Raw genomic sequence first — 27,129 nt, 5'->3', positions numbered from 1 at the left:
AATTTAAAATAAGCATCACTAAATTGTAATTTTCTGTTCCGATAATCAATGATAGCACCAAATTTTTCTAAAAAATCTCGACCTAGCAATCCGTCAGCCCTTAAAGGTAAATCTTTTGCGAACAAATGTAACATTCAATACTTCCTAAAAATTTTTGTTTTTCGTAATGAAATGGAACATCAATTACACCTATTATATTCATTGGATGTCCCGTTATCCCTGTTACTCTTACTTGGTCTTTAGTTTGATTAAAATTTTTATTATAAACGCAATTGAATTTTATTAATGAAATTGGTGAGCCGGTATCGATTAGCAATGTTCGTTCAATATTATTAATTTTTAAAATAATATACAAAGGTTTTTCCCCCATTGCATCATTGATCATTGGTACTGAAATTCGAGAACAATCGCTATCATTTAATTTCGCTGACTCCACTGATTTGTTGATCTTCCCGCGGCGGAAGCCGTATCCGCGGGTGCTATCCAGTTTAAAGACGACTTTGTTGCTTTTGTATAATCTTTCTTTGGTCCATCAGCATTTTTCGTTGGACTACGTGACCATTTGTCCTTTGCTTGGACGTATCTTCTAGAATCCGCTTCGTCGTGCGATTTGGTTCCCGTCGTCCGCAAGTTTCTCGATTCTGCTACATCCTGTTTATGTTTAAAATTTTTCTGAATCGAGCCTTGTCTATGATTTCTCAGAAGAGTGCAATTGCGACTAAAGTGATCTGGTTGTCCACAATTATAACAACTAAACGATTGTTTTAGTGAATTTACCGAAGGGAATTTTCTATTACTTACGACGTTTGTAGAATTAAATTTCTGGTTTCCGTTAAACTGCGTCGTTCTTTGTCTTTGTTGATTTCTACAATTTCTTGATATATGTCCAATTTCTCCACAATTGAAACATGTAATCGAAGATTCCATCACCTGCACCGATTTGAATCGATGCCTCAAGGTGAATTGATGACTCTCTTCTAGAGTCGCAATTTCCGCCGCCTTCTGCAACGTCAGATTTTCTTCTCGCATCAATATGATTCCGATGTTTTGAGAAATCTCTCTTCGCAACCCCGTCGTAAATTGATTAAGGACGCTTTCGTTAATTTTCTTCTTAATACCTGGCAATTCTTCAGCTGTCGCCTTACTTTGGTCATCCTCCAAAATTTCATTAGCTATCAACCTTAATCTAGTCTGGAACTCGGACACCGTCTCATTAGGTCCCTGGAAAGTACGATTTAACTTGTTGTAAGCTTCACCTGGAATTCTTCGCGGCTTGAATCTCTGGATGAATTTCTCTTTGAATTCATTAAACGTTACCGTCGCCGCTTGCAATGTTGTATCACTTTTGTAATATCGATACGCTTCTCCGGTCAGTCGATATTTTACGATATTCAACGTTTCTTGTTCTGTCCACCTATCCAAAGTGGCTCTTTGCTCTATTCGTTCAAAATGTAATTTTACGTTCTCTCTTCCCGAGAACGCTTCTACTGTTGCTGCGACCATCCCCAGTGACACGGGGGTAACGGTCATGGCTTGTGGGGCGGTTTCTGCCATGTTAATAAGGGTTAGTAAATATTCTGATTGGTATTAATGATTCGCGAATTAAACAAAATCTACTTTATCCCACTTCAAAATCCTAAAAATTTAACTTGTCAAAACCAAAAATTTTAGCTAACCCCACACCTGACACCAATTTGTAAGGAGCGGCTCTTACTTTGTTGTGTGGGCGTGCTAAAGGCGTATGCGACAAGCAGAACCTTGTCACGCCGGCTTGGATTTAGGGAGCAAAGTTAAATGAAATTTAATAAAAGAAATCAAGTCAAATTTAAATAACAAATTTAATGAAGTGAAATCAAACGAAAATAATAGCAAAAGAAATAAAATACAACCTAAAATTAATAAACAGAATTAAAGTTAAAATAAATTGGAACAAACAAAATTTAGCTACAAAAATAACTCGAAAACTTTATATTAATTAACAAGAGAAATTTTAATCTAGTAATTTACCTGACTTTACTTGAAAATCTGTATAAGCAATTTAATCAAAAAATATCTAAGTTCAACAATTACAAAATGATCAATTTAATAAAATGAATAATTCAAAATAACATCGAATATTACGTAGGTTTATACCAAATCAGAAGAAGCCAAAGCAATTAGTTACAATCTTTACTAGTTAATATATAAAATAAAACATTAACGACTTACCAAGGGTTAAAGCGATCATATTGAGAGGAGCGACTCGTCAAAAAGTATAACACTTTAATTTTAATCCGATCGAATAAAAGTTAATTAATAATTATTAATTAAATAACTTACATCAAACTTAAGAATTACCGGAGTCTTACTCGGACTTTACACTAAGACTCTTAACCGAAACCGAATAGGGTGCTTCGCCGAAGAAATTAATTTAAATCCAAACCGAACTGTACTTAACTTAACTCAACTTAACTGCCTCAAAAGGCGCTCCTCCTCAATATTTAAACCTTTACCCCCTGGACGCTCTTTCCTCGAGGAAAGTCCTTATTGGCCAACACATGGCTCAATCAATTAGAAATTGCAACATCAGCAATTAAACAAAAGAGAAGGAAGGAAAACAAAAGGAAAACGTTTTCCCCCTGAACGCTCTTAACTCTAAGAATAATCTTATTGGTCAACGCGTGGTTTAACCAATCAAACAATTACAACTATAACAATTAGACAAAAGAAAAGGAAGGGAAGGATGAGTCGAGCAGCGATCCCCTCTATCCGAGAATGAATAAAAATATCAATAATTAATTACCAAAATCTGAACTGATCTGCGGATCGCTACACCACTCTCAACGCCTTCATATCAGCTTGCGAATTTCTGGTAGACACTTTTTATAATCCTATCGGAGAAAGAAGCCCGCAAGTTGCCTCTCTATTATTACGTATATTTCAAGGAAAATTAAGAGGAAAGGCACTTCAAGCTATCAGCAGCAACGAAGAAGTTACCCGATGGACAGATTTAAAAAACATCCTCCTCAGCAACTTTGGCGATCAGAGAAGCGAACAATGCTTATTCGGAGACTTAGCAGCCTTGAAACCACACCGAGGTGAAGCTCCGTACGTCTACGGAAAAAGAGTAAAAGAAACAATGCAGCTTTTGTTAACTCAAGTCAAATTGCGAGATGATGATGCAAATAGTCGTGCATTAAAGATGACTAATTATAAAAGTACGGCACTTCAAATATTCTTACAAGGTTTGTTCGAGATCGGCACAAACATGGGAATTATGGTACAAGTAAAACAACCCGGAGACCTAGAAACCGCAATGAGTCATGTCGTTGAGGTAGAAAACTTCAATTACAGAGCGGGAAGACCAAATCATATACATAAAACGGAGGCGAAACATCAAGCACACTCTCCGCACAAACCAATATCGTCTCCTAGACCGATATTCGTACCATACTATCCACCAGTTCAATCTTTTACTCAACCGTTTCAGAGCTCTAGAATGATGATACCACAATCTGCTCCGCGACCATTCTTTAATCCACCCAGAGTAAACCCAACTGGAAATTCGTTCGGAAACTGGAATGCGGCGGGAAGGTCACAACAACAATTCGGAAGGCCACAACAACAATTCGGAAGGCCACAACAACAGTTCGGAAGGCCACAACAATTTAACAATACTTTCGGTAATAGAGCACAAGCGTTACCAAAACCGACACCAATGGATGTGGATACTTCTGCAATGAAAAGACCAGCAGAATCCAGCATTCTAAACGTGCATAAAAGGCCTAATAAGTTATACTATCAAGAAACTTATCCAGAGGAACAGATCGGCGATGAATCGGCAGACATAAGTTACGAAGGTTATTATTACAATCAACCTGACTACTACGAAGAAGCCGATTTGACTAACGAAAATAATGAAAATAACGAACAAACAAATGATAACGATGATGAAGTAAATTTTCATGCAATAGGCCCCTTCTATCGAGACCCATAACGAAAAATAAGCCCGAAACTATCGAATTAAACAACATTAGCAGTACTCTTCCATATATACAATTTAGCGGACTTAAATTTTTGATCGACACAGGTTCCACTAAAACGTTAATAAATTCGTTAATATATAAAAATTTCAAAGATTTTGCGATAAAAATGCCTTTTAAAGTAAAGACAGCGCATGGAACATCATGTCACAATGACGCTATCTATGTAGAAATTCCAGACATATTTAAAGCGCCAATCAAACACGTTTTCTATAAATTCGATTTTAGTAAGAACTTCGATGGTCTTATAGGAATAGATTTATTACAAAAATTAAACGCAGTTTTAGATATTCGAAGAAGAAAATTAATTACTGAAAATACCCAAATTCCAATCTATTTTAGAGACAACAGAGTAGTTTTAAATGCCCTCGGATCAAAACCCGTACGAATACCCGTAAATCAGCTGGACGGTATCGCTTACGTAGAAGAACGTGAGTTTATTCCAAACGTAAAGATAAGAGACTCTGTAGTAAACATCGTAAACGGAGAAGCGCTTGTTATGCTAACTAATTATACAACAGAAAAAGTAGGACTAATATTTTACGACAAAATGGAAGTTAACCATCTAGAAGACATTCAAACCCCGTACAATTTCGAAACAGACATGGAAATAGACTCAGAAATGTCTGAAGAAGAATTAAGCAACTTATTGAAAGAAAACGTAACGAAACACTTGAACACGAAAGGAATGACCTTAGAAGAAAAAGGTAGCATCCGAATTCTTTTGGAACGATATAAACACATATTTCACGTAGAAGGACAACGATTAAGTTTTACGCATTGTATCAAACACAAATTAAATCTAAAGAATGATACTCCAATTTATGTCAAGATGTATAGACAATCACAAGATACGAAAAAGGAAATTAAGAAGCAAATATTTGAACTATTGGACCAGAACATAATTAAAGAAAGTATATCACCCTGGAGTTGCCCTGTAAACATCGTTACGAGAACAACAAACGGAAAAGTAAAGAAGAGAATGGTAATAGACTACAGAAGATTAAATGACCAGACGATAGAAGATAAATATCCAATACCGAATATTTCGGATATATTGGACAAACTAGGTCGATGTCATTACTTTAGTAGTATAGATTTAGCATCTGGTTACCACCAGATCGAGATGGAGCCAAGTGATACAGAAAAAAACGGCGTTCTCTACAGAACAGGGACACTATGAATTCAAAAGAATGCCATTCGGTTTGAAAAACGCTCCAGCGACATTTCAACGTGTAATGGACAACATCTTGAAAGGACTCCTAGAAGACACCTGTTTAGTTTACTTGGATGACATAATTGTTTATTCGACATCATTGCAAGAACACATAATGAAACTTCAGAAGGTCTTCGATAGATTAGAAAAGGCGAATTTTAAAATCAAATTAGAAAAATGCGAGTTCCTCCGTAAAGAAATTAAATATTTGGGACATCTCATAACGGAAGACGGAGTGAAACCGAATCCAGAAAAAGTACATGCCATCCGTAATTATCCTTTGCCTAAAACGCCGAAAGAAATAAAATCATTTTTAGGACTAGTAGGATACTACAGGAAATTTATTAAAGATTACGCAAATATTACGAAGCCATTCACTAAATGTTTACGAAAAGGTGCCAAAATAATATTGGACGACGATTATAAAGATGCATTCGAAACATGTAAAAATATTCTGAGTAACGAACCATTGTTACAGTATCCTGATTTCAATAAGGAATTCATAATAACAACTGATGCATCGAACGTAGCAATCGGCGCTGTTTTGTCACAAGGTAACATCGGAAACGATAAACCAGTATGTTATGCCTCAAGAACGCTAAGCGAAACAGAGCAACGATACAGCACTATAGAAAAAGAGCTTTTAAGCATAGTATGGGCCGTAAAGTATTTTAGGCCATACGTATATGGCCATCGTTTTAAAATATTTACAGATCACAGACCCTTAGTATGGCTTTGGAAATTAAAAGAACCAATTTCAAAATTAATGAGATGGAAACTAAAACTAGAAGAATACGATTTCGAAATTATTTATAAAAAGGGAAAACTAAATTCAAACGCTGACGCTTTATCTAGAATCCAACTCGAGGAACTAAACGCAATAGAAGATGACAAAACCACAGCACCCACTATTGGTGAAGAATTAGACCAACTCGTTAACGAACTTTTGCAAGAAGAAACAATTCCAAACATAAGCGAACTACCCAATACTTCGTTTCACGTCAATCACCCTTTATCATTCCCAACAGGAAAAAATCTATCCATGCTCAGAGAAGAACTAAGAGGAAACAACGATCAAGAAATGTTACTTCCTGGTGAAGATGACGATACAAGACATTCTAATCGATCCATAGAACCTGATAAAACTATCGAAATCATCGACGAACCAATCGATAAACAAAGGGTGCAGTTCCTCATTAATGTAGGAAGAGGAGAAGAAATAACAACTTCAATGGAACTATTAGGAAGTAAAGTAAATAAAGACAACAGAAAAATAATAACTGCTCGAATTCCAAAAGACAATAACGAAAAATTGATATTGGATTTTATGAAAGAATACATGGCGTCAAATGAAAAGTATTATATGTACTTTAGTAGCGAATCACTTTACAGAGATTTCTGCAGTGCTTACGCGAAATACAGTCACGAATTACATTAAGCAATGTGAAATTTGTAATCGTGCTAAATATGACAGACACCCTTCGCAACCACCCCTACAAATTACACAAACTCCAGACAGACCATTTAAAAAATTATTCATGGACACATTTTCAATTAGTAACAGAAAATATTTAACGATCATAGATGTATTTTCAAGAATGGCACAAGCTATTCCTTTGAAGAGCGCTAATGCCACCGATGTAGCCGACGCCTTAACCACGTATTTTCAATTTTATGGAACACCAGAAGAGATCAGTTGTGACAAAGGTACCGAATTCAACAACTCCACTATTAAACAACTATTAGAAGCACACAAAATATTAATCCATTTCGGAACCCCATTAAATTCAAATTCCCAAGGAAACATTGAACGATTCCACTAGAAGTTGTTTTTGGTCACACATCGCTAAGAGATCCCATGGATTTACTGTATTCAAAAGATTACTTTGCGGATTACATTCAAAATCACAAAGAACGACTTAAACATCTATATAAAACCATAGAAGAAAAAAATAAAGCATACAAAGAAAACTATGTGAATAAACGAAAAGAAAAGATCAAAGGAAAACCATTCAAAGTAAATGAATTAGTGTACATAAGCAAAAAGAGGAGCAATTAACATTGCGGGAAGTATAATAAAGGCCATTACAGGAAACATAGACGAAGAAGATGCCCTTCGTTACGATCAAGCGATAGAGGAACTCCAATCGTCTCAGAAGAAAATTAAAACCATCGTCGATAAACAAATTACTTTATCGACCAAAGCCTTGACAAAATTTGACGACTCGATAAAGATTCTTAAATCGAATCAAGTGGTCCTTACATCTAGAATACTACAAATGGGAGCCGCAATGAAAAACGCATCTTATTTCGCTTTGGAATCTCGAAAATTTATGTCAATGTATGCTATCATTAATCAATTAATATTCATGATCGACAGACTTAATAGCATCTTATCTACCGTAACAAATTCCATAGTATTCGCAAAAGCAGGAATATTTCATCCATCTATTCTCGACAAAAATACATTACATCATGAACTGGTACATATTGAAGAACAACTTACAGATGACAAATTACCAATAAATCCCGACGAAGAAGGCATGTACTACATAGAACAAATAATTACACTTAAAGCATTTATGAAAGATTCTAAAATATTTTATGTTCTTATGATTCCTATTGTTGAAAAGTTATCCTATTCCCTATATGAACTATTTCCACTTCCAAAAAGATACAATTTGTCTACCTTCGCCTCGATAACTCCCAAAACTCCTTATTTAGCAATCAATAATGAAAAGTTTATAGCTACTCACACTGCATGCCGCTGGCTTAAAATTATAGGGTTCTATGTTACATTTTTGACACTATTGGACTTATTCACACCACAAAGTTGTATGTGTTACATAGAACCTTTTAATTCGAGCGGCTTGAGCATCTGAATTGTAATAACGGTTCTATGGATGAAAATATAAAGTTCTACGTGCTGAAAATTTTTTACTGCTAACACTAAGTTGTATGTGTAACATAGAACTTATATCAAAATAATATTCTTTATCAAATGAAATAATTGGTTCTATGTGCTACATAGGACTTTGTGTTTTCTCCTATAATATGAAACTATACTCAAACTTTAAAACCATAGAACCTTGCTGGCCGGCTTAGTATGTTAGTTGATGTTAGTAAACACGCCGTTTAAACGTCTACTCTTTGGTAATTTAACTTAAAGTCGAGCTTAAAGGCGAGTTTTATAGCGAAATGAGTGATTCTGAGGAAGATCAAGATCCGTTTGATGAATTCGGATATGATTCAGATAAAGATAAGGAGTATTATCCACCAATTGATAATGATAGCAGGTATGTAAATAAAAGTGAGGTTATGAAATAATATTTCTTGTATAGTTAATAATTTTATTTTATTACGTATTTAATTTTTAGACATAATGAAAATAGTTTTACTCAGAGAAATTGTCGTAAAAAGGCATTCAATTTTTTAAGAATTAAGGAAGGACAGGCGGAAACTGAACGTAGAGAAGAGACAAAAGTAGGACCTGAACGACAAGCAGAAGTGGACGCTATTGAAAACGCAAACGTACAAGGTAAAAACAAATCTTAAATTATGGTGAATGAAAAATATACTACGATATAATTTTAGACCAAATTATCGACAAGAAAAAAGAAGCAAAGAAACTTACTCGAAAGAAACAAAGAAATCCAGCTACATGGCAAGCCAACATAAGAAAATCGAAGAGAGAACAAGGAGAAGAATATGTTTCTGCAAGAAAAAAAGTGGTGCCGGCCAAATCAATTAAAAATTTAAAAGATTGTTCCACTTGTCGATTTAAGTGTAGCACTAAAATATCTGAAGAAGAACGTGCAGATGTATTTAAAAGTTTTTATACCTTAAACAAGTTAGCTAAAAACACGTTTATTGTAGCTAATTGTGAACAACATGAACCAGACAGACGAAGAAAGGGAAAAAACGACAAAAACTCACGTAAGGCAAAGACGTATCGTTTCTTTTTCACCGTAAACGAACGAAAAATACAAATTTGCAAAAAATACTTTCTTGGAACTCTAGATTTGTCAAAAAACCATATACAATGCTATGAACAACAGAACCTCGTATTCTAATATGCCACAGCCTATTAGGCAAGGATGCCATATTAAAAAGAAAATACCGACAGAAATAAAGTCTGCAGTAATGGATCACATAAAATCTTTTCCACGCGTAGAATCACATTATTGTCGGGCCGATACTAAGAGAGAGTATCTTGAATCAGATCTTTCAGTAGTAAAAATGTACGAATTATATATTGAAAAAATGCATGAAAAGAACTTACCTTGTGTTAAACTTTCTCAATACCGATACATATTTTGTAATAATTTTAATATTTATTTTCAAAAACCCAAAAAGGACCGGTGTGATGTTTGTGAGTTAAACAAGTTGGAAACAGCAGAAGGAAAAGAGGTAAACCAGAATGAAGAATATTTAAATCATATAAGATTAAAAAATGCAGCAAGAAAAGATAGAAACCTTGATAGAAATGACAAAAATAAACCAGTTCTCACTTTTGACCTGCAGAATGTTCTAACGGTTCCCAAGGCAGAAGTGTCATCGTTTTACTATAAAAGTAAAATGTCTGTCTATAATTTGACAGCCCATTTTTCTGTTACTGGTCGGGTCTATTGTTCTTTGTGGACGGAGGTTTTAATGGGCAGGAGAGGAAACGATATTGCCAGTGCTTTAATTCAGATTTTAAAAAGAGTTCTTGCTGATAATCCAGATGTAAAAGATTTAACTCTGTGGAGTGATAGTTGTGTGCCTCAAAATAGAAATTCACACATTTCCTTTGCACTAGCAAATTTTATATCAACACAAAACCAAATTTTAAAAATCACACTAAAATATTCTGCACCAGGACACTCTTGTGTACAAGAAATCGATTCAGTTCACAGTGTGATCGAAAAAGTTTTAAGTAGGGTAGAGTACTATTCTCCATTATCTCTTTTGCGAATTTTACTAAAGGTAAATAGAAAAAAACCTTATGTTATTTACCAGATGAGACGCTGTGACTTTATGGACTACAAAACTGTATCCGGAATATATAATTATAGTGATGTGCCTTATACCAAAATATCAGTTCTGGAAATTGAAAAAAATGCCTTATTTGTTAAATATAAAACTTTACACGACGCCGAATTTATTACGGTTAACTTAAAACGAAAAACCAGGGGTACTGATAATTTAAATTTTCCAAATCCTAAACCTGTAAATTGCAAAATTGAGTTTCCTGCAGCTAAAAGAGACGCCATAAGCAGCATGCTACCATTTATGCCAAAATGTGACAGAGATTATTTCTACGCGGCCATTCCAAACTTACCAAAAAAGAAAAATAAGAAACGAGTAGCTTCGAAAAAGAAGCTATTAAAAGAAAAAGAAAATAAGCAGACCACCTGCACAGCAAAAAAGTCCTGTAAAAGCCTAAGAACAAGCAGAGTTCAAAAAGAAATAAAACGTAATGTAAAGAGAACTACAGGAAAGCGAAAATAAAATTAAAAATATTTACGCTTACCTACCTACGCACCTACTTATTATAGCAATATATTTGGTTAGCTTTTTTTCTATTATTAGTATCAGTGACTAATTAAAATATGATAAATAAACTTTTGGACCTCTTTTTCGCGTGGTTTATTTAGTTATTTTGCTTTATAATAAGTTCTATGTAACCTCTCAAAATTAATCGAAATAAAAAGTACTATAACAAAGTCCTATGTTTTTTTTTCAAAATTAATAAAAAAAAATTTAAAGAGAGAAATTTTACTTTGTGCAGCTTTTATTTCTAATGACCAGAGTTCAAACAATAACAGAACATCAGAAAGGCACTTAGTACATAACTGTATCAGCATTATACACCCAAAACTTTAAATACAATTTTCTCAAAAAAGTCCAAGTGTAACATAGAACCCTATAATTTTAAGTCAGCGATGCAGAGAAGTTTTACCGTCAGAATTTATATGTCACGAAACCAGTCATCAAATCAGTCTTGAAGAAACTCCATGCGAAGTACGATTAATTCTGATTATGGGACAATATGAAAATTGTGAAACAAAAATGGACGAAGTATTAACCCCGAGAATTACAAGAATAACAGACGATCGATGGCTTATCACAACATCTACACCTCAAAAGGTAAAAAAGAATTGTAGGAAGATAGAAGAATTCGAAATATTGAATGGTACCTACATCATCAAGATAACACCTGGATGTTCTCTACAAATTGGCGCTGCTACCCTGAAAGCATACCGATCCCGACTAGTTGCCGAAAGAATAATCAAGATTCCGCATCTGAAAATATCCGACATACCCGAACAAAAACTACCTTGGAATGGAGAAATAGAAAAACTAAAAGAAGTCCAAAATGGTAAAGTTCAAGACGTTATTGGTGAATTGGAGAAACTGTCAGAAGACGTGAGAAGAATTGAAGAACCATATCTACACGAGAGGCCAATCACAATATGGACCATTATACTATATTGCCTAATCATACTTCTAATTGCAGGGTTGATAAGTAAGAAAATGTACAGAAAAAAGAAAACTAATCCACCGAAAGAAGAAAGACCCAAACAGAATCTAGGGAAACAAACATGGTCATTTTGAGAAAATTCCAGGCTATGTTTCCCTCTTTGGCGGGAGGAGTTATAGGTGCCCTCCAAGAGTAAATGCTAAATAAGCATTTCCAAAAAGTATATAATCCCGAGCGTAATTACGAAACAGAGACTAAGCTATCATCGCGACGTCGCCGCACTTCGTAAAATTCGAAACTTAGATTTAATATAAACAAGTTAAATTACAATTATAAAATAAATAGCAAACTTAAACTTTTGTAACTTAGTTTTTAATAAAATAAACCTTAAAAAAAAAAACAAAATTCTGATCTTAGAATTTTAACTCGCGCGCCATTTATCGCTCAATAAATATTTTAAAGCTACATGTATTTTAATACTACGAAAATAATTGTATCTTAATTCTATAACGTCGCATGAATTTTTAAAAATTTACGCGTGTCACCAGTTAAAACACGTCATACATTGTATTATAGTCAACTTTATTTTATTGCATTTTAAATTTCTATTTTCATTCACGTCACTTCATGCGCGCGCAGACGTCACAGGGGGATTGGGGGATTAACTTCCGCTCCAGAACTCTCATTTTTATACTACTGAAGTCGATGTCGATAATTGAGATTTTCCCATTAATATCCATCCAAAGACGGAATGTAAAGCAATAGGATCGTTCTGACCACCGCAGACACGACCACCAGTAAAAATTTGAGGAACTAATTCTGCTCCCAATAGTAGATCAACATCTTTGACTGAGGTATTATGTTCAGGATGAAAATCCAAACATTTAAGATGATTGTAAGAATTAATGATACGTGATAATGAAGGTTGAGCAGAACAAATAGACGGAGTAACAATGGCTTTCAGATCACAAGAGAAATTTTGGGATTGACAAGATTGAATCTTGCAATTAACGATGCCCTTATTACAAATTGATGTCATAGAGTTCAATCCATGAATCTCCAATGAATGACTTTTACGTGGCAACCGAAGTCTTTGCGATAGTTTGGTGGTAATAAAATTAGACATGCTCCCAGAGTCTAATAAAGCTCTTGCCAAATGAAGTCGACCAAAATGATCACGAATCTGTACGAACGCGATAGGTAAAATGACCTGATGATTAGCGCCTTCTATGGATACGTTGCCATTATTACATGCAGTCGTCCCTACATGCATAGTTGGTTGCTTCTTAGTTTCAAAATGTAGCAATGTGTGATGACGTTGATCGCAGGAATGACAGCGATAATTGGATGTACAAGAACTTGTATTGTGATTTTTGTTTAAGCAGTTGCGACAGAGATTGTGATCTCTTGCTATGGATAATCTTTCTGAAGCTGATTTTCCAAGAAACTTAGAACAACGATATATTGAATGTGATTCCGGGCATAATATGCATTTAAAAGATAGTTCTACATCTTCAGTTTTGAGGTTAACCGATGTTTTACCACGATAATTTTGAAAAGGTTTGTTTTTGTTCATGGAAAGTTTATCAGATGTGAGTAACACTGAATCGAAAGCCTTTGCTTGGTTTTCTAGGAAATTAATTAATTGAAGGTACGTTGGAATTTCAAAGGTGGTATGTTCGGATTCAAACTTGGTTTTTGTAGAAATGTTTAACTTCTGAAGAAGAATATTAAACAAAAGAAAGTCCCATTGATCAACGGGAAAATTAAGCATCCGAAAACCGTCTATATTTTCTTTAAAGGTATCTATTAAAAACCTAAAAGATTTCGATGACTCTTCTTGTATTGGTTTCAGAGCAACGATCTCGTTAAAATATAAAGTAGCAAGATGACGTTTATTCTGGTACCTCCCCTTTAACGAGTTATAGGCAATTGTATAGTTGTCATTGGTCACAGGAAGACCTTTTATTAAATTTAACGCTTCTCCGGACAGTGAAGTGAGAAGATATTGATATTTGGCTACGGCTGATAATGAATCATTGTCATTAATAATCATTGTATTAAATAAATCGAAAAAGGTCGGCCAATTTTTGTAATTGCCGTCAAAAACAGGAATTATGATTTTGTTTAATTTTGGACATGATTGCGGAATAGGAATAGGTGCAGGTGACGATTTATTTTTTAGAAGAATCGACTTGATGGTAAAATAGGCTTTATCAGCTTCTTTCCTTACCTCATCATGTTGTGGGAAGTCACCATCTGAGATAAAACCCATGATCTGATTGTGAATGTCCTGAAATTGGTCATAAACAGTATCAACCCGGTCTGCCCGTGCAGAAGAGATACATTTATCTTCTTCCGACATCAAGTTTTGACCATAGGTAAGAGTTTCATTTAATCTATTAAGCAAACTAGTCCTTTTTAAAACGGCCTTTTGTAATTTATCAGTTGTCGTTGTCATGGTGAATAAATAAATTCAAAATAAACGAAATTAAATATAAATTAAGGGAAAAGGAATCTCGGAAACAGCGTCGTGCGTCCGGATCACCCCAAGGTACCGGGAATTAAAGCGCGGCAACGAAGGGCCCAACAACGCACGCTGGCGAAGATGTGTCCGATAACCGGGGAAAAGAGAAAATACCGACAATCCGGTAATACCGACAATCCGGCTCGAAGGACCAAATGTTCGCGCGACAAATGTCGGGAATAATTGTAGGTGTTGGTTCGAAAGAAAAAAAGGAAAGTTCTTACTTGAGTTGGGGTTCTAAGTTGAATTCTTCAGAGGTTCGAATAAAAAAGCGTCGTTTTAATAACGAATACAATAATGGCTTCTTGTTTTATTTATAACATTTGAAATCGACAAAATTGTCATGGTTACATAAAAAATTTGGTTTGTTATTTGGGTTGCCTAAACAGATATCATCATCATCGTCGTCGTCGTCGTCAACTAGCTGTAGGGATTTAAATAAATAAATAAATAATCATTTATTGTACAAAGAAGTATAAAGAAAAAAAAAAAAAAAACAATATATATATAAACAAAATCAAAATATAATCATAGAAACGAAAAAAGTTATAACAAAAATAAAGAGAAAAAAAAAAAAAAGAACACATCTCAACTACAGCAAAAATAGAAAATAACTTCTCTTCTTTGCACAACCGCGAGGTGACAGTTCAGGAGCAACACCTGATCTTCCATTGTCACCTCGAAAAAAAAGAAAAACAATTTTAAAACAAAAAGTTAGGAAGAAAAAAAAAAAACAAATTAGGAAAGTAAAAATTAAAAATTACAAAATTAAGAAAATTAAATTCCGGGTTCATACAAAAACAATAAAGTAGTTATAACTGCCAGACCGGTAAACAACAACCGAACTTGACTCACCATCTGACCTGATCGCCCATCACACTCAGATTCTGACGCTGATTAATAATTAATGTCTGATTATCGAAAAGTTTTGCATAGAGCTCTCTCCGAAACCGCGCAGCCCCCACGGACTTAAGTTCATCCGGCAGTTCATTATATGATTTATATATGTGATACGAGAAGGAACGCTTAAACATTGAGGTTCTATGATAAGGAGGATATATGTGGTGTTTCCCTCTCGTATCACGATCACGAACTGTAAAATTAAAGCGTATTTTATCATATAAATACTTAGGGGTTTTCGTTTTTATTAATTTGTTATAAAATATGAGTACATGGAGCTGCCTTCTGTTACCCATTGATAACCACCCCGCCCCAGTCAGTTTATAAGTTATAGAATCGAATTTGCGGATACCATAAATAAATCTTAGGCAGTTGTTCTGCACTACCTGAATGCGTTTTGCTTCAGAAGAACAAATAGCAGGGTGGTAGACCGGTACTAAATAATTAAACTGCGACAGCACAAGAGCTTCGCATAATCCCTTCTTCAAGTGAGGAGGCAGACACGCCCTGTGAGGATATAACATCCGTAAACTCAAATAAGCATTTCTAATGTACCGCCCGACCTGAGTTCTATATCTAAAGTCACTCGATAGAGAAAGACCTAAACTTTTAGCTTCGTCTATAAAGGGAAGAGTGCAACCACCAATATTAATGTGTATTAAGTTCTTCAGCTCAGAACAGATACGCTGATTGCCGAACAACATAACCGCAGATTTCCCAGGATTAATTTTCAACTGGTGTAAATTTGAAATATCCCACAGGGTTTGTAGGTCCAAGTTGATTTTCTCTTGTGCTGTGATATATTCATCCGGTTTAAAACTACAATAGAGCTGGGTATCATCAGCATACATATGAAAGTTGTTAAATTTAATGCACTCTAATATAAGGGAAGTGTAAAACGTGTATAAAATTGGCGCGATAATTGAACCCTGTGGGACACCATGCTCGACCAGTCTAGCTGTAGACAACAAATTATCTATTTGAACCACTTGATAACGATTGGACAGATAATCACCAAGGAGTTGTTGCGCAGACACGCCAAGCCCAAAGTAATTTAGAATTTTTAATAAAGTGCTATGGTTCACCGTATCAAACGCCTTACTGTAATCTAACAACGTTACTATTGTTACATCGCCCCTGTCTGTAGCCACCATAATGTCATCCGTGATTGCCAACATTGCCGTCGTACAGCTGTATCCCCCTCGGAAGCCAGACTGAGTGAGAGGAAAAATATCATAGAGGCTAGCAAACTGCGTCAGTTGACACTGAATGACTCTCTCAAACACTTTAGCAAGAAACGGGAGGATACTGATAGGCCGCAGGTCACTAAGGGAAGGTTCCGATTTTTTAGGTATAGGTTTTACTATAGCACATTTCCAACAGTCCGGGACCATTCCCTCTAACAGACAGGAGTTAATTATATGCGTGACATAAGGAATCACTGTGGGGCAACATAGCTTCAACATATGTGAACTAATACCGTCTGACCCCGCGGAAGAAGATTTAAAATTATAAATAATATCACTTATAGTGTCAAGAGTAACTGTTGAAAATTCAAAGTTTCTATCAGAAAAAGGAGTACAGTTATATCGGTCGGGCCCATCCCCATCGGCAATACCGTCAACTATACCCGCAACCCCATCAATGAAAAAGTCATTCAACTCATCAACATGTTTGAGATGGGCAGGCAACTCATAATGTTTCCTCCGCTTCACGTTTAAAGATTCAAGACGACGCCAAACGCTTTTATTATTAAAGTTATTCGTGATAAATTCAAAATAAGCCCGTTTTTCGGCAATTACCGTGCGTGTAGTTAAATTTCGTAAATCTTTATAATACTCCCATGTAGCAATATTACCAGTCTGCCTGAATCTTTTTTTAGCATCATCCCGAAGTCTCATCAGTAGTCTTAGATTTTCAGTTAACCAAGGAGGTCTAACTTCAGAGAGGACACACTTTTTTATGGGGGCGTGAAGATCAAATAGAGAAGTGATTTTACTGTTAAAGTAATTCACCTTTTCATTGACTGAATTCATCCTTAATATACAATTAAAAGGTATCTGATTAAGGTCATGAGTAAATCGTTCTAAATTAATTTTAGCGATACTCCGCAAGTAACGGACAGCTGGCACGTTATAACAAACATTTACAGCAAGTTCACAAAAGACGACATCATGGTCTGAAAAAGCGCAGTCCATCACTCCCGATGAGCAAACTAAGGAAGTATCAAAAGTGATAATAAGGTCCAGAAGTGTAGCGGTTAGTGCAGTTATCCTTGTCGGACAGTCAATCAGCTGGGTTGCTTCCCACGAATCCAAAAAAGAAGATAGATGAAGTGAATCTGGGCTCCCGGGGTTGAGCAAATTAATGTTAAAGTCACCACAACAAAGAATTCGCTCAGTCAATAATAAACAATTCGCAACCGAGTCATCCAGCTCACTCAAAAATAGAGAGTAATGAATGTCATTCGGCTTGTAGGCAACTCCCACCGCTATATCACCGCCATGCAAATGTAGTAATAGCCAGAGCTGTTCAATAGTAGTAGATGAGTTGATAACAGAAAGTTTTATATTCTTTTTTACATAAAAGCATACACCACCTCCCCTAGAGCCCCGATCACATCTTATAACACGGTAACCATCAATAGCAATCAAATCATCAGCGACCAAATCCGAAAGCCAGGTTTCAGAAAGAGCTACTATGTCCACGCACGAATCAGACAGAAAATCACGTAAGTTAATGACCTTCGGCAGTAGAGATCTTATATTTAAATGAGCGAATTTTACTCTTCTTGAATTCGACATCCACAAAAGCGAATGGCAAAAAAAAAAAAAAAAAAAAAAGCAATTATAATAATAATAAATCACAGTTCGGTATACTTCAACGGTCTGACAAATTAAAGAAAAAGAGACAATAAATGTAATATAAAGCTAAAGCAACTATGCAAAAGAAAAAAAAGAAAAAAAAAAAAAACAAACAAAATAAGTTCAAGGTAACTGAGATAATTCGTTCCACTCACTCCGTTTCCATAAAAACAAAAATGTATTTTATAATATAATGAAATAAATTTAGATTCTAAAAAAAGAAAAAAAAAAAAATGTTTACGCTTACGCAGAGCTTAGAAGACCATCCAAATCAGCGCGCGATCTAATAGCAATAGATAAGTTATTATGTTTAATAAAAATTTTTCCATCATAGGACCAAACATTTCTAACATCGAATTTATCCTTAGCTAACTTTAATAAATTGTATTTGGTAGCAGTCAAATCTTCGGATATCACTAACCTGGTACCTTTTAACTTTGACTTGGCTCTAAAGACACGTTCACGGAATCTATAACTAGTGAATTTCACTAATATAGGACGCACAACCTTGGAATTTCCTTCCTGGACAGGACCGGTCTTGCGGCCGCGAATAGTATCTTCCGACGTGGCTCCCATTCCCGATCTTCTCTGGACGGGACCAACTCGATGGCAGCGATCGATGTTTTCAGAAGAGATCTCCACACCCAATTTTTCTTTAAAAATATCGAGTAGTTTGCTCTCAACATTTTCGTTCTTCTCCTCAACGATACCGTAAACACGTACACTGGCCCGCCGTGTGTATTGCTCGATGTCGTCGAGTTTTCCACGCAAAAACTGGTTCTCTTTCTCCAACTTGACCGCGTGAGTTCTCAGGGAATCCACTTCTTTATTAATTAATTTTGCGATCCTTACGCAGAAATCCTCTTGTTCAAACATCCTTTTAACTGACTGGTTGAATAATTCTTCGATTTGACGTAGATCTTCGGCACTTAAACGCATTTTGAAGAAATAAAATCGTAATTTAACGGAGCGAGGTAAAGCACGTCCTACTCAGTATGAAACATGAACCGGAATCAACCGGAATACATTTAATGTATTCCCAAAAATTTAATCCATCCAAAAGGTTCATTTTATAGGTAATTAGCTTCTCCATTGCCAAAATCTTATCGACAGCCGTTGAATGAAGTAAAATCGGTATGAATACGTCACACTCAGAATCCTCAATCACATACGTTAGATACAGGTAATCTTCATCGTCAAATTCAACCTTTAGATTACCCTCGGCCAATAGTAGTGTCTGTGAGGAAACCTCTACATTGAAACGTATCAGTTTAAGGGTAGAAATTAGGTGCTCCCAATCTTGACGTAAAAATGTAATTTGATGCGACTGAGATTCCAGCGACGCTAATTCCAACTTTAATGTTGAAAGATTCGCTTGAAAATTGCGTTTCCCCGATAAATTTAGTCTCCTTTTTTATCAATTCAAGATATCGTTTCCACTGCGTACCGACTGAATTCCAATAATCCAAGCCCGTCTCTTCACAGACGTCGTTCACTCCCTCGATGTCCATTTCTAATGTAGAACTGAATTTAAATGTATGCAGCGAGTACGTATAATTAATTTTCCATCTTAATAATTTACGGGAATTGAGAGATTGGTCGAAATTATTGTGGAGAGGAGGGATTTCAATTGATCTAAAATTGTTATATAGGGGCAAGTTATCCCTAATATCGATAGGTTCTTGTGAGAGGTGACTACAACCTCCTTTAAATATTCGTCGTATTGGAGGATTCGATCGCCAACAAAGAAATTGAAGATACCGTCGGAACCTTTGTAAACCCCATTGAAAGAAGTCGGAATTCCCGGAAAAAGTTCACCCATCGAAACTATAACTCTCTCCTTTCTAAAGTAATTAAAATCCACTTGAATTGCGTACATGTCATCGAAAAATATGTAAGGCAAGCCGTAATTGCTTGTAACTATCCCGTTAACTCGAGTAAAATTGTTAAACCCTAACTCGGTCGAAGTAAATGGCCACACAGACCGCACATTCATACTCTTAAAATCAATTCTATATATTGAATTTTCCATTATAAGTATAAGGTCACCTATAGGTGAGATAGACACTTTATAGCTATAGTCTACAGCACGAAAAACATTCCTCAAAGTCGGCAGCCAATCATTTATGTCTATAGGATTGGGTTGTTTAGGTCGTTTAGACTTTAAATCCATTAGCCAAACCCACTGTTTGTAAAACACGTACATAAATATTGAGGGTTGAACGGCAGGCTTTGTCGTAGGCCGACTCGTCGTGCTCCTATATGATGACGTAACGTGACTTGAAACGGTTGATGATGTATACAGTTTGGGCCTCCCATATATAGCTTGCATTGCCGCAATATCGCTGCTATTCAACTTGAAATCCTCTATTCTCATGTGACCATAGTTGGGATGCATGATGGAATCGAGTTCAACTCGATGCGTTAAACCTAAGGAATGTCCAATTTCATGCACCATTACCAAAAATAGGTTATATTTCCCATCTACTGTAGAGTTAGATAAATCAAACTCTAAATCTGCATTGATGTGGATTTCAACATTACGTCCATTAATATAGGGATAGTAAGCGTGAGCCAAAATTCCATTTTTGAATGTACTACCGCACATTGACCCTACGTTCCGTATGCACGTATGGTTGTAACCTTTAAACCCGATTAGAATGTTAACGTCGGTAAATGAGCTCTGAAACTTTAAATCTATATGCTTAGCCCAAATCCCAAATGCCCTTTCAACGATGTTGGGAAAACCATCTGGATATTTATTATAGATGGCCCATTTAACTGTTGAGATCCCCCACTTCCGATGTATCGTACGTTTAGCGTCCGTTGAAATGTCTTCCAAGTCTTGATTCCCACACCTAGACTTACCAATCAAATCCAAAGTTTTAAAATCAACTTCACCTGATACCGGTAAGTGAAAATATCTCTGCAATCTACGTAGCCCTTCCGTCATTGTTGTATACCCCGTTTGGCGATGTAAACCGCTCCCATTACCATTTAAATATCCGAATGCTTTCAGATATTTATAGATTTCCATATCCCTATCGCCCATCAAATCTTGCATTAACACCTTTATTGAGCCTTCACTCCCATAACATTAGTAGAGCCACCTGGTCTGAGAGACCGGCATGTACAAATTATCAATTTTTCTTACTAAAAACCAAGGAAAATAAATGGAATGCATCTTTTTATATCTTATTTATTTCAACAATAAAAAAAGAATGTGGTTTTCCAATATATATGGTTACAACAGGTATTTATAAGTAAAAAAAAAATACAAATTATAATATTGTAAAAAAGTAAGGAAAGTGTTTATATGAAATGTTACGTTTCAATGAATTATCTATATCGTCGGCTTAGTAAGAAAACCGCTTAACTCCATTTCAGAAAATTTTACAGGAAACTATCAAAATAAGTTAATTTAATGATTTTACGCATGATAACGCCAAAATCTCATTTTTGAAAAAAATGGGGGTTACGCGGTTTTCTTACTAAGCCGACGATATCACAAAAAATGTTCACTTGGAGGTAAATGTTTCCAATCAGGGCTCAAACTATTTCTTTGGCACAGTCCACACACACCTTTCGGGTGCATTCTAAACATATTGGAGTGTGACACTGAATGCACTTGTACTGTGTTTTGCGTTCTTTTGCAGACGGACACTTTCCACATGTTTTACGCTTTTCCATTTTGTCAGAGGGAATCGCATCGCCTTGCATTTCTTGTTGGTTTTCACCCAGTATTTTCTTTATTTCTTGTTTGACGTTCCTTCGCAGTTGCGGTATGGTTAGTCGTCTTCTCATGTGGGGCTCCACTAATGTTTGGGCCAGCTGCTTGGTGAACTCTAACCGTGTCATCATTTCTGAACCAGTGAAACACATGAATATAATAAAAGAATTCACACTGGCAATGCTAAGGATCCTGTAAAATATCGCCAGGGGCCACCTTCGTGTGCGTCGATTTGAACTGTAAATCGCACACTTCATATCCAGTAAATCCACTCCAGCTATATATACAATTTCCGGATTATTGTTTTCTGGATTTATTTCCTTGTCATGATGCATAGTAGAAATCAACACTACTGCTCTGTTATACTTTGGCACCATAGACACGAGTGTGTACTGGTTATTGAAGCCAAAACGGCACGACATTAAACGTCGCTCTTTGTCAGGAAAGAATTCTGAAGGGATAATTTTTTTATCCTTCTTTAGAGTTCCCACATAGGTGAGCCCCCTTTTTACTAGCTCCTCAGCGGTGTCAATACTGGAAAACCAGTTATCAGCCGTTATGTTTCTGTTACTTCTCTGAATATCTTTGGTGAGGCGAATCACGGACTGTGTTTGCTTGCTTAGTTGTTGTTTCTGTCGTGTGAGTCCTATTCCATCGCTACCCTGGCCTGTGTATATGTAGGCATCATACAAGTAGGACGTTTTTGAGTCGGCCATGCACATAACTTTTATCCTGTACTTGTGGAGCTTGTTCGGCATGAACATCCGGAAGCTGCACCTCCTACGAAAAGGAACCAACATTTCATCGATCGTTACATATTCAGACAAACTATAAGCCCGTTTTGAGTTTTGAATTACAGTATTGAATAACTCTGACACGGCTGCTGCCTTATCCGTCTTTTTTCTTTCATCACGTGTAGCTGAATCATCAAATCGCAAACATTTTAGAAGTATTTCAAAGCGTTTGTAGGTCATGGCAGCATAAAAGTATGGCCTTCCTGTTGAATCTTTGGAAAACAACGAGAGCATTGTCTCATGATTTGATTTGGTGACAGACGACAGGAGCAAAAGTCCAATTAGGGCATTGATTTCAACAGGATCTGTTTCTCTATAAGTACTCTTATTAGTTGTGACAGCAAGACCACTCCTTACTTTTGATAATTTGATATTGGTGTTAGTAACTATGCTATCAATTACAGCGGTGTCAACAATGAAATCCCAAACAGCTTTTTTCTCCGGACTGTTTCCAAGCGTTCTCGCTTGTGCTGTCAAACCTGGCAACCGACCTCTGATAATGTTATGGGCAGGAGTACGTAATCGTCGATTTGTACTTGGACTCTTAGTACACCAAGGGTATCCTGGGCCGAACTCTTTTTTTCTTAGACGTCCACTGACATAGTCTGGTAAATCATTATCAGTAGTTGTGTTTTCTCTTACCTCATCTAATAAACCCTCATCGTCAGGATCCGAATCACTTACAGTATCACTGCCACTGTGGTCATTGGGGAGGAAATAGTCCGGATCGGCATCTGAATCGTCTACATCACTTCCCTCGGAAGAGCTCAATTCAACATCCCTAAGTAATCTATTTATCACATGTGGAAAGTCTCGAATGTCTCTCCGAACTCCAGAACATGTGGTGGGACGATCCATTTGATGTCTCAGTAAATAGGGTCTGGATATCAAATAAAAAAATAGAATAAACTCCACAAATAAATCTCAATTACTTCATTACTAATTACTCATAAACCACTAACGGAGCTAACCGGTATCTGAGACCAAGCAGTAAATCACGCTATCAGAGCTGTCCGGTACGCGAGACCGGTAGACTTTCAAACATTGACACACCACAGGCAAACGACTCACTCAAACTAAAATATGAGCATCACGCAGGGTTGGTAGGGAGATTGGGGGAAGCTACCTGCACGCGCATCCACCAAGGTCAAGCAGGGTGGCCACACTAGAAAAATAAAATTTACCTCAGGTCTGTCAGATCGGTGGCTCGGTAAAGGTGTTAAAAAAAAAACACCTTTAAAAAAAAGCATCCAGAGCGTATATATTAAAATAACTATCACAATGTACATATTTACGTGATGGAGGTTAGACAGTGAATGCTTGAAGGATGCATAAGGATTCAAAAATAAATACAAAAAATTCTAAATATAGATGATATATTAAAAAAATTTTAACAACTTCTTATATAGCACGTCTAAAATTTCGATGGCACCGGTACCGATAATAAGGTCTACTTTCCAAAAACTCCTTCTTCTGACTATCCTTCACATATACCTCACCATAGAACGATACTATATCGTCCAGTAAATTTAGCCCCATCGACAGATCCATCCATCCTCCAATGTACGATAGTTTGTGATGATTTCGCTCTAAATACCTGGCGGAACGTTGATCTTGAACCGATAAGCATCGAAAGGGTCTGTCAGCCTTGAAGTGGAGATGTACGGCATAGTCGGTGATCAGGTCCAGAAGCGTGAATTCTTTAACTATGAATTCAGAGTCAATATAAAACCCCTGAATATCAACTACCGCTCTACGTGACTCCATAACTCGGACTATGACGTGCGATCGAAATTGATTCAATTAATAACGCTTGATACCTCCCCACTCAACGGTTTATAGGTATACATAGATTCCTGTATTAGGATGCAGTATGCCTTCGTCTTGGCGGGAAAATCTTTATCACTCTGAATTTCAAGCCGTACTTCGCATGATGCAGATGGCGCCGCTTCCTCATCATTATTCTTTGTGGTATCAATTACGAATAGAGGTCTTTTCTTGAAGCTGTTGAAATCCATTATCGGTTGTTTTCGGATAGATTCCCAAATGTATGGTTGAAATTCCGTATACATTTTATATAGTTCAACGTAGTTTTCCTTTGCGAAATCCAAATTCATAGACTCGAATGGGTAGGAATATGAATTTAAATAGACTTTAAGATCTATTATGTTCAAGTGATCGAACAGCGTACAATCAGAATTCGGCTGATCCTTTCGATTGGTTTGGAATGCCACTATAACATATTGCGGTCTACCCCTGTTTGTGGTTGAGGTGACAGGCCAAATCTCTTTATTCACCCGTCTCATAGATGGCAATTCATAAAACGTCCATTTACGGAATGGTACAGCTATATTCGAATTTTTATTTAACCCATCCAAAAGCCTAATCTTTATCGATGGGCTGGGATAAACATGCTTCGCCAGCAATGACACTGTCTTTAGGATAAACTCTGCAGTGCTGGGGTCGGCTTTCGTCGATATAGATTTAAAACAGTTTGAATCTGCACGGCTTCTAACAAACCTAAACTTGAAACGGCCTCTCATAACCTGATTGTAGTCTCTAAATAGTCCAAAGATGTGCACAAGTGGGATTTGAAATACAAAGTTATCGTTTACGCCGTCCACTGTGGGTAAGGCTCCTTCTGGAGGCCATTTTAACCCGGCAATCTCCAATGATTTACATTCCACATCGTTATGATGTAGAAGGGTTCTAATTAGTGATGTGAGTCCTGGTTCGCGAACCCGCTCTATTTCAACACCATTATGTTCGAACGCGATGTACTCAAATAGAAATACCGGTAAATTGTGCGTTAAACTTACGCTATCTGCAGCATCCTTTAAATTTTTAACATAGTTACCCTCAATTCGTATATAATCCTCGAAAAAGGAGAATAAAACATCTTCTTGGTTCAGTTCGATGGTGAACACATCGTTGTTTTGAAACGAATTTGTTGAAAGATGGTAACTATGCACCTCTTCCCTAGCGATGGAATTATCCACGATAGGATCTCTAAATATGTTTAATTTTTTTGTTGACATGGTACCCCAAATCTTGAAGGAAACGAACGTTGTCAGGTCGCAACGAAGTCTTTCTGCAGACTGATCTAGACGTTCTCTTACGTTTGCATTTATATCCTTTACCCTTTTTCAAGGTAAGTTGAGGTGGTGGTGGTGGTGTGCGATACGTTCCACCAACAGGTGTTTCAAACATAAAACCCATTATAATGCCACACGTTTTAGCTCTAACCTAATTACAATTTCCTCTCCTCGAAAGTTTACCAATCTACCGCGCTGATCGAGAAGTCTAAGCGTAATGTTCGTTATCGGTCGATCGGTGTCGACTGAAAAATAAATTGGGTTCCTAAGCTGTATATTTATACTGAAGCCAGGATCGACCGCCGGTGCAAATTCAAATAGCGTATGTGACAGCTTATTGTTGTAATATGATCCCGAAATTATATTGCACTCCACACGAACGGACGTCACGCGTATTATATTTACTGGGAGATCGGATCTGTGTAATTGTCTGGGTTTCAGTGTACGTTGGGAGAATCCTAAAATCGAAGCAATCGAATCGGATCCTGTGAAATCAATCTCCAAGTAGTCACTGCTAATCTCGCACTGTAAGGTATTGTTATTGGCCTTGAGCGACAATAGACCGTCAGGTCTATCTATCTTATCCAATCCGGTCAGCCGTAGAATCTCCTTTTGCAAATATTTTTCAATGTCTGAAATTTCGTATGCGCCCGTAGGAATCCCGATTACCTCGTTTGAAGTCTTCTTAGACCCCTGCTGCTGCTGCTGTTTATTGATGGGATTTATTATGGTAAAGTGGAATTTATCGTTAATCCCCTCTTCAATGTTGGGTATTTTGTGACCACTTGATATTGTTTCTAATAGAACCTTCAATCTATAGATCAGTTCAAAGGTAATCCCTGTGATCTCAGCAGCTAATTCTGGGTTTGCAAAGAATCTCCTGCTAGTGTTGCCATCATTGGTATTGCCAAAGTTAGCCTTTGACAAATCAATGAGTCCGGTTTCATTACGAAACTTCTCTTGGATTTCGGACTTTCGTTGTGCTTCCAATGCCTTTTCTTCTTCAGTTTTCCTTTCTCTATATTTCTTAACCGGTAATTTGTACGCTAGATGGATTATGCTTTCAAAAAGCCGAATTCTAGCGTGTAATACAGACAAGCCGAATTCTAAAACAGAAGGGTTTACAATGGTCCTTTTGTTCAAATCATTGAAGCTCTTCGAGGTAGCTCCACAGATGTAGCACTGAGAGGTTGATTTAGTATTTGTGGCAGCGTTACACACCTTTCCGTCGACCATTGTCATTTTTAGTGTGTGCCGGAATATAAATTCCTTGTCTTGTAACGTGACATTGGTGTTATTCAGCAACTTTGCAGAATCCTTCACGTAATTTATCTCGTCTTTCGTTACGTCTATAGACTCTTTCAAATACCGGAATCGGATAGGACGGCAAAATCGCGGAGAGGATGGCGTTGGATTTTGCCAAATTATTTTACTGCCTTCTTTTCCACAAACAATGCGCAAAGGTACAAGAGAACTCATAAACATATTTCCATCACATTCGGTCTCATTGTTAAA

General features: G+C 36.5%; 2 protein-coding genes across 2 annotated transcripts; both read right to left on the bottom strand.

Moving 5' to 3' along the window:
- Nucleotides 1-12,392: 12,392 nt before the first annotated feature.
- Nucleotides 12,393-14,165, bottom strand: LOC111421703 (uncharacterized). Its single transcript, XM_023054881.2, has one exon. It carries the CDS (start codon nucleotides 14,163-14,165, stop codon nucleotides 12,393-12,395), a length of 1,773 nt encoding a protein of 590 aa, XP_022910649.2.
- Nucleotides 14,166-19,565: 5,400 nt separating this feature from the next.
- LOC111426084 (matrix metalloproteinase-18-like) lies at nucleotides 19,566-20,948 on the bottom strand. Its single transcript, XM_023060427.2, has one exon. The coding sequence runs from the start codon at nucleotides 20,946-20,948 to the stop codon at nucleotides 19,566-19,568; it is 1,383 nt and encodes a 460-aa protein (XP_022916195.2).
- Between the last annotated feature and the right edge of the window lie 6,181 nt (nucleotides 20,949-27,129).

Source organism: Onthophagus taurus, chromosome 11 (genome assembly GCF_036711975.1).
Source record: "Onthophagus taurus isolate NC chromosome 11, IU_Otau_3.0, whole genome shotgun sequence".
Taxonomy (NCBI): domain Eukaryota; kingdom Metazoa; phylum Arthropoda; class Insecta; order Coleoptera; family Scarabaeidae; genus Onthophagus; species Onthophagus taurus.
This window is presented reverse-complemented; position numbering and strand designations above follow the sequence as displayed.